General features: G+C 41.3%; 1 protein-coding gene across 1 annotated transcript; it reads left to right on the plus strand.

Annotated features, from left to right (window-relative positions):
* The first annotated feature begins 1,402 nt into the window (after positions 1–1,402).
* Positions 1,403–2,148, plus strand: LOC102502432 (60S ribosomal protein L9). The gene has a single exon (XM_014591283.2). It carries the CDS (start codon positions 1,403–1,405, stop codon positions 1,964–1,966), a length of 564 nt encoding a protein of 187 aa, XP_014446769.1. The 3' UTR covers positions 1,967–2,148.
* Positions 2,149–13,047: the final 10,899 nt, after the last annotated feature.

Here is a 13,047-nt window from a genome sequence, read left to right on the forward strand (position 1 = left end):
CTACAGGCTTAATTGTGTCCTCTGCAAAATTTATATGTTGACACTGTCACCCCCAGTGCCTCAGAATGTGACTATATTTGGAGACAGGATCTTTAATTAGGCAGTAAGTTAACATGAAGTCCTGGTGAGGGTAGGCCCTAATCCAGTAGGACTGTTGACATTCTAGAGAGTGGGAATATGGACACAGATAGGCACACACACACACACCCTCACACACACACACACACAGAGAGAGAGAGAGAGAGAGAAGACCATGTGAGGATGCAGTGAAAGGAGACCGTTTACAAGTGGAGGACAGAGGCCTTGGAAGAAGCCAAACTTGCCAGCACATTGATTTTGGCCTTCCACCCTCCAGATCTGTGAGAAAATTAATTTCTGTTGTTTCAGCCACCCAGTCTGCAGAATTTTTTTTATGGCAACCCTAGCAAACTAAAGCAACACCCAAACAATTAATATAGCTATTAACACCATCTTGCAGAGGACAAAACCATCTCAAGGAATCTTGCCCAGTTAAGCAAGCAGCAGGGTTAAAATTTGGAAACCAACTGTCTAACTCTGGAACACAGCCTCTTAACACTGTGTCTAACTGCTTCTCTTCTGTGTTCTGCTACGCATGTGTATGTTGCATTCATGCATCGCTGCATGACAAAACACCCAGCAACTTCATGGCTAAAAACAACATTTATTTGGCTCATGAATCAGTAATTTAAGCAGGGCATGTTAAGGATAGCTCACCCCTGCTCCACTTGGTGTCATCTGCAACAGCTTGAAAGTTGGCCCAAATCATCTGAAGACTCGCTCACTCCTTTGTCTGGCAGTTGACGCTGGCTATCAGCTGGGACCTTAGCTATAGCTGTATGTGTGAAAGTTCATGTGGCATTCTAGGAAGCCTGAGCTTCCTCCAAACATGGCAATCGGTTCCCAGGGCAAGTATTCTGAGAAGCAGAGCTGAGCAGAAACTCTGTTCCTTTCTTTTTTTCTTTCCTTCTTTTTTTTTTAATTGCCAGAGGGTATATGCACTCACTAGAAGAGACAGAGAAACAGAGCCAAGCGGTGAGAGAACACACCCCTCCAATGAGGCATGGTCACACCACAATCCCTTTTTCTATCCTGTAAAGATTTGGGGCATGCACACACTCATGTCTGGTGTGTATTTGACATCCAGAGCCAGGATTTAAACCATGGTCAGCTATGTGGGATCCGGCTCCCAATGCATAATGCTCAACCACTATACTGCGGAGCCAGCTCTATGTCACCTTTTCTTTTCTTCTTTCTCTCTCTTTATCTTAGGATTGCCTGAAATAACTTTTTTATTCTCCTTCACATTTAATTGTTGTACATCTTCATAGCACACAACATAATTTTTCAAAAACACATGTTATAGGCTGCGCCTACTGCAAGAATGAAAACCATTCTCAGCAACCAGATGGTCGACATTCCCCAGAACGTCGACATCACCCTGAAGGGATGCACCGTCATCATGAAGGGCCCCCGAGGAACCCTGCGGAGGGACTTCAACCACATCAATGTTGAGCTCAGCCTCCTTGTGAAGAAGAAGAGGCTGCGGGTTGACAAATGGTGGGGAAACAGAAAGGAGCTGGCGACCATTCGCACTATCTGTAGTCACGTCCAGAACATGATCAAGGGTGTTACCTTGGGCTTCCACTACAAGATGAGGTCTGTGTATGCTCATTTCCCCATCAACGTCGTTATTCAGGAGAATGGGTCTCTTGTTGAAATCCGAAATTTCTTGGGTGAAAAATACATCTGGAGGGTTCGAATGAGACCAGGTGTTGCTTGTTCAGTATCTCAAGCCCAGAAAGATGATGGGTTGATCCTTGAAGGCGATGATATTGAACTTGTTTCAAATTCAGCTGCTTTGATACAGCAAGCCACGACAGTTAAAAATAAGGACATAAGAAAATTCTTGGATGTTATCTATGTCTCTGAGAAGGGTACAGTTTAGCAGGCTGATGAGTAAGACCTAAGATTTTCGCAACTGCAGTAACAAGCCGGATAATTTCTAAGGCCTTCATATGACATTTTAAAGATAATAAAAGACAACAATTGATTTGAAACTTTCTTAAACTGATTATCCTTTTCCAACTACTTGGCAAGTAAGCAACTAAGGAATAAAGAATTACTCCTAGTCATAGGAGTATGATAAGAACAATACAGAATTCCTGATCAGGAATTTTTTTGTCTAGTTTTTCCTCGCAGGAACAAGTGGCTTAAATCTGGTTTTTGAAGGAATAGCAAGAATATTTCAGGCAAGAGAAATATAATATCAGGGAATGTGTCCATGAATATAGAGGTTGAGGAAGAGCCTGAGGCTAATTTTACCATGGCATCAATTTATATTTGGTAAAGATGCAGCCTCGTCATACATAAAGAGATACCTGAGAAGTGGAACAAAGTGACAAAAGCCTTACTACAAGCTACAAGATGTAGTTTGTGTCATTATAAAGAATAATTTTGCCATAAAAAAAAAAAGTTACATCACCTGTTCTAACCATCCTTAGAAGACACACAGCATCGCTTTCACCATATTCTCTTTATCAGAAGCAAACCACTAAGGCTGGTGCATGTTCCAGGAGAGAAAAAAATCAATGCTATTTTTTGATGGGAAGAGAGTCAAAGAATTTGCAGACACGTTTGAAAACCACTACAGTGCATGTGCCATTGACAAGGCTGTAGATATGTTATGTCTAATGTTTATTTATCAGCAATACTGCATCATTGGGAGGGTATCAGACCAGAAGTCCAATACCCTGAGAAAGAGTCTTTCAAATCTCTGGGGCTGGGGTTCCAAACCCATCCATGAAAGAGCACTATCTGCTTATTACCCAGATTCAGCTTCCCTCTTCTACACAGGATTGAGGACATGTAATCTCATTCCAATTTCTAAAACAAATACTACTGACTTGTTGGAAAAGTCATGACACATTTTTTCTGTTTTTCTATGCAAAAATGCAACATGACTTTTCCAACAATCCAATAATTCTCAACCAGAACATTTAAGGCATTCCTCATTGGGCACTTAATTTTCCTCTCAGCTATGAGAACCTGGGTTCATCCTCACACCTGTACAGAAATGTAGTGATCCAGGCACTGAACACTTCCTCAGTACAGGGCACTCGTACTGGTACTTTATGTCTGTTATCTCACCTAGTTATCAATTGAACCTATGAAGGAGATACTATTACTCTCCCCATTTGACAGATGAAGAAACTGAAACTCAAAGCAAGCACCTTGGCCAAAAGTTAGTGAAGGACAGAGCCCAACTACAAGCTATGCTCTGGGCCAGCTCTATTTCCTCCAGGATCTGGTGTCCTGTCCTGGACCCCTGTCAGGTATCTGAGGCCGGCTCTCTGTTAACAGGCTTCCTGCACAGCCTAGGTGACTGCCAGGATATGACATGGCCTCTCAGTTGTGCATCTTTCTGCTCCTCTCAGTTTTCAGGGCCCCACCATACTTCCTGTTGATCTTATTCCTCCACCCGTTGTGAACTTGTCACTGTACTTCCATCGGGGGTTAGTCACCATGCTGTGTTCACCTCCTGATCTAACTCCACATTCCAGCCCTTTGCATCTAGCCTGTTTGAGTAACAGCAGAGTGCCCCGTAATGCCGAGAGAACAAGGCCAAGCAAGAGAAGTTTGTAAATGAAAAAGCAGAGGCCTGGACTCAGACCAATATAGATCCAAATCCTAACTCCACCATTCGTTATTCATGTGCAAAAATAATGAGGCCCATGTAGTCTCGTTGTAAGGATTCTCAATGACTTAATACGTGTTCAGGACTTGGCACAATGCCTGGTCCGTAGTAAATGCTTAATAAACATTAGTTATCTTTGCTGTTGTTATTATCAATGATATTTGTAAAAGATCCACTGGAGAGCCTCGCATATGGTAGGCATTCAAAAAATGATAGCTGTTAATCTCATTGTTTAAGTCCTGGAAAAGCTACAGGAATTCAGAGAAGGGCCCGATAACAAGGTAGCGAAGACAGAAAACAGGCTGCCCAAGCAACTGTGCAGATCTGCAGATCTCTAACTAATCCTAGAGCTTGCGTATGACTGGCCTTGATTAAGTAGAAACGCCTCCCTACAGAACCCCCATCTTCATCTGCCTCAATTAGGAGATGACAAGAGCTTCCTGAGCTTGGAAGCCCCTGGGAAAAGGAATTTCAAGGAAGAAAATCAGAAACACCCTCTGTCTGTGTTTCTGCCCAGCATCCTTCACTGTGGCAAGAAAAGTCAATGGCTACTGCATTGTGCCCTGCTCATGTCATTGTCGTATGGGTCTACGGTTTCACAGGATTTATCTGAGACTCTCGTTTCTCAAAAAGCTGATGAACATGCTCAGAATAAGTATCTCCCAGCCGCCTCAAACCCACTCTAGGGTGAGCTCTTAACAAGCACAGCAAGCAGGGGGATTTATAAAAGATGAGCCATCACATAGCCCCCCCACACACACACACACATCTCAGCATTTGGCACTGCAGCATGGCATTGTCCTCTTCCATCTTATTTTTCCACTGCTATTTTCTCAGGATCCTCACAGCTAGATCCACTGATGCTCACAGATTTTTTTCTTTTTTTTTGAGAGGTTTTTGCTATAGGGCACATGCACTCGCCAGAGAGACAGAGAGAGACATAGAGACAGAAAGCGAGAAATCACCCCCCAGGGGGGATGGCCACGCCACAATCCCTTCTCCTCCATTCTCCTCTCGGGATCTTGGGCATGCACGCACACACACCCAGCATGAGTTTAAGCCACTGGGTCCAGGACTTGAACTGTGGTCAACTACATGGGAGTTCAGCGACATAGCCATTACACTAACTGCTGGTCCCAGTGCTCACAGATCTTGAGTCAATGCTGGCCAAGCTGGAAAGCATAGAAAGGTTGAGAAGATACAACAGCTTAAAATAATGTCACCAGCTCAGTTATAACTGCTTGGCTCCTGTGTTCCTCCTGATTTCCCTTCAAGCCAGATGATCAATGAGGTGAGAGGTATTTCTCCCAGACCACTCTCATTTCCCTGTTCCAATCATACATGGTTCTGGTGCCCTCTGGAATGACCTCTAAGAATCCACATTAGGTTCACGTCACTCTGAGTCTGAGCTCTCTCTCCTCCCATCCCCAGGCTGAGCCCATTCTGGCACAACCAGGCTCTTTTGCCTTGGCTCTTAGTCCCTAATTTTGCCTAAGATCCATTTCTTCTCTGTATTGGTCAGCTATTGCTGTGATAATACTATGTAATAAACAATCCCAATATCTTAATAGCTTATAAAAACATTAATTTTTCTCACACAGTCTGCAGGGTGCGTGGAGGGCTCTGATTCAGGCAGTAAAGTGAATACAGATCAATTCCATATGACTCACCTTCTGTAACCAAGGGCTACCTGGGGTAGGCTCTTCTCATTATGGATGGAAGAAGCACTAGAAAACGCAAGTGAAAACTTTCCGTGACTCCTAAGGCCTCAACTCAGAAGTTGAGTTGAGTCCTTTGTCATGTCTCTGTATTCCATTGGCCAAAGTAAGTCGACTTGCCAAGCACACAGCTGCTATTCTAGTAGGGTGTATGGATGATCAAAGGACATGAATGTATAATTTTATTATAGAGAATGAAGAACTGGGAATAATAATCTAGCCTCCAGTTTTTATTAAACCAGAATCCTGTAAAGTGCTCACCTGAGGGAACCTCTATCTTCTGCTTGCCTTCCAGGCTTCCCCATCACTTATCCCAGCTCACTGGTCTAGAGCCTCTCCTATGGAGACCCCTGCCCACTTGCCTTCCAGCCACTGGCTGTCACCAGTAACACTTGCTTGATTCACCCACTTAAATATTCCTCCTGAATTCTGAGAGAATTCCCACCAACATAATTATTAGTAGCTCCTAAGTCCCAGAACACACTCACCTCAGGGGGTGCTAGAACCAAGAACTGGGGAGTTGGAAAGCTGCTGAGGAGCCAGTGTGTGTTCCCTTGCTCGCTCACTCTCTCTGGCTATGCCGATTCTATCTGCCTTGTCTCTGCACCTTTGCTCCTTTTTTCTCTCAAGGTACCAGCTTTCTCTGCTCTTCCAATGACAGCACAATAGGACTTGCTCCAGCTCTGGGACTGCAGGGGCCCCATTTTCAGCATCATCAGAATACGCCAGTGTCTCACTTCCAAAGTCCCAGAAGAAGGCCCCGTCTACCATGGCTGGGATCATTCAGTAGAAACTTCATTATCCACACTCTGATGGAGAAGAACAGTTGTGTGAGCCGCCAGATACCAAGAAAAGCATGGAAACCAGAGGTTTTAAACTGGAGTTCTCTAGGCTGACTCTAGCCAAAAGATGTGTTTTGTTTGGCCCACAGGGTTTTTTTAGTGTTTTGAATTACTTGAAAAACTTTGGAAGCCGAGAATTCACATAAGAATCTGGATAACTTTTTCCTTAAAAAAAGCGAGAGATCTCAACTGAAAGGGAATGTGAGGGGGCCCCTCTGGGTCCTGATACTGTTCTGTTCCTTGATCTAGCTGCTGGTTATACCACCATGTTCCGTTCATGAAAAATTCATCAAACCATACTCCTAAAATACATCCACATTTTTATATGTACATTACACCTTTTTTAAGTTTTAGAAATTTAGAAGGTCTGGAATGGAATCACATTTCAGCAAGGGATGTGTCCACGGAGCTGAGTAGTTTTCCATATTGCCATACACTCCACCCTGTTTTCCTCCCATCCCTGAGGCTGAGGGTCAGTCATTGATCATCACTTGAACTATGTTTGTCTTATAATTAAATTAAAAAGAAAGTAAACTTTTATATACATACACACACACACACAGAGTACATATAAATACACACACACACATACACAGGGACTTCAAAAAGTTCATAGAAAAGTGGAATTAACGTACAAGCTTAGGGTCAGCCCATGATGTGGCTGTTAGGGTGGCTGGGTCCAACAGGGCTGATCATCTGGTTCGAATTCTGGACCCAGTGGCTTGAGAAACATACAGGGCACATGTACATTCATACTCAAAATCCCAGCACAAGGGATAAATGAAGGAGAAGGGGTTGTAGCATGACCATTCCCCATCGAGGATGCCTTCTCACTTTCCTTTCTTTTTTTTCTCTCTCTCTATCAAGCACACTTGCCCTCTGGCAAAAAAAAAAAAAAAAAAAAGTGTAAGTTTATTTTGGTGCAGAAAAATTTTGAAATCCATGTGTAGTTTCTTTATAATATGTCTTTCCAGGAACTTTTTGAATGTTTATTTGCATATATAACTGTATTACAATCAAAAGAGAGGAAACAAAAGAATATCAAAAGGGGCTCTGTGTTTACAGAAAAGTGGAAAATCGCTTTTTCCTTTTTTGTGTGCAGAAGTTAAGAACATTTTTCCAAGTTTGATATCCAAATAAAATATGTCAGTATCAAAAGAGTTGAACCAAAGAAACCATGACTTGTATATGAAAACTTAATGATGTAAAATAAAGGATGACATTTCAACATGATTCATTTTTTAATGCAAATAAAACGAGTGACACCGCTGAAAAATGAAATTTGAAGAAGGTAAAAATCTCACTCAGGCATTGAAGCCTTTTATGGATGGTGAGTTTATAAAAGAGTGTCGACTAAGGACAAAGAAAATCATGCCTTGGACAAAAATAAGTATTTGCAAGTGGAAGACTAAACAGAAACACTGCTGCTCAGCAAGATGAGGACATGGCTGAAAACTTACAGGACAGGTTGTGTGAAAAAGCTAAATCATTTGTGGCATTTCCTAGTGAAGCTTATGAAAGCCCAGTTAAAATAATACCACCCAGTCAGCTATATTTATTTATGGTTCCAAAGAGATTTTGGTGTGATTGGAGAACTTTGGAGCATGGTGTCCATCATAGGCACAGTTTCAGGAAATAGTTTAGCTTTGCATGTTAGGAAGTCCTGAATATTGTAAAGAAAAGAGGTCAAAATTAGTAAGCCTGACTGCAAAACTGAGCTCCTGAGATGGTCAGCCTTAACACTGACCTTGTTATAAAATTTAAAATCCAAGGTGGCAAATTTTGCACTATCATGGAAACTAAATAATTCACCAGAAATTGCCTTGTGCTAGAAAATTAGCATAGAACATAGCATGGGCCTAGTGAATTGAATCACTTCCATGAGGAAAGCATAGAAACTCAATACTTCGCCTGATGAACAGGATACTCAATTGTCATAACATTCAGCTGTTCTAGTAGAAAGTGGTGTATAGTGTTAGGGCCTTTTGTTTATGGGATGAGAGAACAGCTAAAAATGTATTAACTTGTTCATATCCTTCAACAAAAATACTCAACCCAACTCACCAGCAAAGATTGGATCAAAGTTTTGGCCTTTTCAGTAAACATCACAAGCCATCTAACCCTTTTGGATACTTCTCTGTAAGGATCTTGACAAGTATGCAAATGGGCTATTCAATTTGTTCATTCTTACTGCAATTATATCTTGGGGAAACTCATTTGGCAACGCATAATCTGGAGCACTTTCCTAGGCTAAAAGCAATTTTCAACTGCTCTCCTAAAATTGTGGAGTTGAAGACAAGATTCTGAAAGAAATTCTGATTTATGAGAATTACTGTCTTCAATTAATATCGTGACATAAATGGAATTTTTTGAACCACGATCCAGTCTCCAAAACGAAATTTTGCATCATTAGAATGCCAGAATTCTACGAATATCTCAGCAGTGGTTACCCTAAATATAAAAACCATCATACAAAGATTCTATCCATGCTCAGCCATGAACAGCTGTTTTCCATTATGAAACTAAATGAAAGTATTGCTCTCAGTTAAAAGATTCAAGGTTGAATTCTATACAACACATCACAACATGAAATGCAAGACTCAACATTGACATGTTGGGGCAAAGGAAAAAGTGTCACATTTCTGGTTCTGAAGCAAAGAAGTAATGAGGTATGAAAGAAAATAATAATAATTATATATTTTTATTTTTTCAAATGTTATGTTTTTCAATTTTGAACTTAATATATAATCTCCAATATCTTACATGTTTGTATTATGTTATGTGCTTATGTCACGGTCAAGTAAAAATGAAAGAAAAGTTTGATTACATTCCTGGCAGTTGATTTTTCTTATACTCAGTCTACTCACTTTTGTTCCCTTCCTGAATTCTGTAAGAATCTGTGTATGCAACTTTGGTGTACACTCTACATAAGGGTCATTTTCTAGAAAAAAAATCATTGAAAATTAACCCACGTTCACTTGCTCAATGATGAAAACATAGAACATGCAAATAGAAAAACAAGCTGCTTAATTTTAACATGTGTGAGTACTTACCCCAAAAAATTCATTTAGCATAGTGTGTGTGTGTGTGTGTGTGTGTGTGTGTGTGTGTGTGAACACACATAAGTTTTAATTTAAAATGAAATTATACAGGGCCGGCAGGTGGCATGGTGGTTAAGGGCGCTGGACTCCCACATGGCAGACCACAGGTCAAGTCCTGGACCTGGTGGTGTGCTCTCTCTCTCTCTGTCCCTCTCCGGTCAAGTTAAATAAATAAAGTTAAACAAAAATAATTCTTTAAAAACAATAAAATTATACTACATAGAAAGTTTTTTAGATTTTTCATTTCAAGCATTCCAGAAGTAGAAATGTTAAGGGAAGAACCAGCGGTTAAGGGAGCCAGATACCACAGGGCCCACTGCACTGTGCAAGTCCTGGCCCCAAATGCTTGAAAACACACCAGACTCAAAATCCTAACAGGATGGATAATGGAGGAGGATCTGCGACATGACTATGTGCCAAGTGGGGTGCTTTCTCCTTCTCCCTTTATCTGTTTGTTTTTCTCTTCTTGGCAAACACACATACATTCTGGCAATATGAAAGAGAAAGAAAGGAAGGAAGGAAAGAAGAAAGAGAGAAAGGAAGGCAGGCCAGTTAATGACTACACATTATTCTACGATATATCTGTAATATAACTATCTTAGCTTATTTGCTATTGTTGCATTTTTTTAAATTATTTCCCATTTTTAAATCATTGATGTTGATATCAGTTCTGGCTCTACCTTTTTCTTACCCAAAGTCATGTGATTGCTTATAATGTCTTGTACCCAGTACCTGAGTTTCTATTTAAAGTAAAGGCTGATCTGGCTCAAGCTAAAATTGGTAATCCTCTGACAAAACTGGAAAAAAAGAAATGGCTTAAACATATGGGCATTTCTCAATCTAGAAGAGCTCCTCTATTCTTCTGGACCCCTTAGTTAGTAATTTAGTTCCGAGAGTGGCCTTCTGTGCAATGAGAGGTCTCTATTCATTTGTTCCCTTAAAAGAAAGCCAGAGCTAGTCCAGAAAAATAAAAGCTGGTTCCATAAGTCAGAAATACCTAAATATGGTTAAGTGAGCACCTCTCTAAGGTTAAAACCAACAGGCAGCTGCCATCCAACCAGCCCAGACACCACTATTTTTCCCTCATACTTGCATCACCTGCCTGCCCCATCTCTAACCCTATGCTGACCATTATTTGCATTCATCACATGTCTATAAATCCTCCTGGCCCTAGAAGAAATATAAGATAGGATGCTTCCAATCTGACGGGGTGGCAGTCCCATTTGGTTAATTAGGAAGTCATCATTCATATCCTTGGGGATCCCAGAGTCTGACAGGAAGGTGGACCCCACCATCAGGGAGCCTCTGACCTGATGAAAGAAACCCAGTTTGCTGCTACGATCAAAGGCTCTCAGAGAACTTGCTGATGGCATCAAGTAGGCAGGTCAGCATGTAAAAATAAGCAAGAACCTGTAAAGTAGGGGAGAAGAGCTTCAGACTCACAGCTTACTCTGGGGCTCTAAGACCATGGGTTGGAGTTAAGTGAAGACAAAATGTATTTTATGGCAGCTGAACAAAGGACATTATCAACTTACCAGAGCTAAAATCTGTAGATTTACCTATCTTTTTAAAAAATGACAAAGATCCAAATTGAACAGAAGAGTAAGGATTTTTTGGTTTAGTCTTTGTTTTTTAGTGCCAGAGGGTACATACATTTGCCAGAGAAGAGAGAGAAAAAATTACTCCCAACAAGACTATTACACATTACAATCTTCTTCTTCCAATTCTCCACCCACTCAGGATCCTGGGCATGCACTCACATGACATGCTGCTTCCAGGGCTGAAAATCGAACCACAGTTGGCCATGTGGGATCCAGCCTCCTCTCCATACTGCTTAACTGCTTCTGTTTAGGACTGGCCCAACTGTAAGATTTTTAAGTGAAAGAAGAGTCAAGGTTGTCTGATGGCAGATGAACACATACATTCATATTTTCTCCCTCATTTGACTTTGTTGAAATTAAGTTTTGAAAGGTATAAGCCCTTAATATGGAAGAAAATGAGAAGAATCTTTCAGCAGAGGAAGAATTTCAGCCCATTTCTTAAAAAACTGAAAGCCAGGGGACCAGCAGGTGGCATGGTGGTTGGGGGTGCTGGACTCCCACATGGCCAACCACAGTTCAAGTCCTGGACCTGGTGGCTTGCTTCCTCATGCTCTCTCTCTCACACTATCACTCTCTGGTCAAATTAAAATAAATAAATGGATAAATAAATTTGAACAAAATGATACTTAAAAAAAAAAAAAAAATGAAAGCCAGGCCAGCAGGTGGTGTGGTGGTTAAGAGCACTGAACTTCCACATGGCCAACTGTGGTTTGAGTCCCAGACCTGGCAGCTTGTTTTCTCTCTCTTGCTCACTCTCGCTCTCCCTCTCACTTTCACTCTATCTCCCTCTGGTCATATTTTTTAAAAATGAATTAAATGAATGAAGTTAAACATTAAAAAACAAAAACAAACAAACAAACAAACAAAAAACACTGAAAGCCAATAGAAGAGAATTAGCTGATGAAGCACAGTAGGTGACAAAGTAGGCATCCTGACTTCCTAGAATATCCCCTGCAACCTACCATACCCTAGACAGGGCCTGATTTGGACACCGCAGACAAGGTTAGTGATGGAAGTGCAAAACAGGAGGTTAATTCAATATTGTGTGCAGAAGGATGAATGGCATTCTGATCTACCTATTCCCCAGCTGACAGAATGGTCTGCAACCAGGCTCTAAATCCTAGATCAGAGAAGAAAGGACAGAGAGAAAAAAGGACAGAGGAGAGGGGATGGGAGGGGAAGACAATTGAGAGGAGGGGAGGGAGGAAGAGATGAAGAGAGGAGTGGAAAATTCTTCTCTAAGGAAATTTTATTGTCTTGGAGAAGAAGGGCAGTAAAGGTTACTGGTGGTACCCCTAGGGTAACGAAAGTCCCACTCTCCAGGCATTTCAGTAGCACAGAGCAAGAGGGCCAGTCCCCAACCCCAGCCCCCATTCTCGCTCTAACCAAAGCCTTCCAGAGGCCTCCCATAAACACGGCTCCCAAGCATACTTTCTAGTCCTTCATTCTCACCTATAATCTGAAGACCAAGGATCCCCAGACACAGAAGAAAGCCTGCAACATGAAAGAGAGCTGCAGAGCACTAGATGCTCATCCATCATAGCCAGAAGTCAGAAGATAATGTCTGAAGTTGATAAATCAAGGGAGACTAGTACAAGCACATTATTTAGATATGCTTCAGAACTAAAAACAGAAACAGATAAAAAGCGATGTCTCTCAGTAGCAGAACAAGAGGTAGGGGGTGGGGTGGGAAGGGCGAGTGACTATTGCTTTTCATTATAAGCTGTTTAGCATTATTTTGTTTTTGTATTTTTTTAACTTTTAAAATATTTTTTAAGGAAAGGTCACACTGTGACTAAAGCTATTACCAAAAAAGAAATCATCAAAATAATTCATTGCTATGTAATCTTAACATTTTGTTTCTGAGTTGTTTTGTGTTATTTCAAGGACCCAATGCAAATGAAAATTCTCTAGCACTTAATATGTGTAAGTCCATACCAGTAGTAAATGTCTTATGTTTTAGGGAACTGTTATAGAGAAGGAGGAAGATTCAACTATCCCGGTGGAGTCAGCCAGTGGTGTGGTAGCTAAGCTGGCTGGTTCTCAGATGCCCAGCTGTACAGTTTGAGT

This window comes from Tupaia chinensis, unplaced genomic scaffold (genome assembly GCF_000334495.1).
Source record: "Tupaia chinensis unplaced genomic scaffold, TupChi_1.0 Scaffold000050_1, whole genome shotgun sequence".
Lineage (NCBI taxonomy): Eukaryota > Metazoa > Chordata > Mammalia > Scandentia > Tupaiidae > Tupaia > Tupaia belangeri.

Coding starts and splice junctions, on each gene's coding strand:
- LOC102502432 (XM_014591283.2), top strand. CDS start 1,403: ATGAAAACCATTCTCAGCAACCAGATGGTCGACATTCCCCAGAACGTC.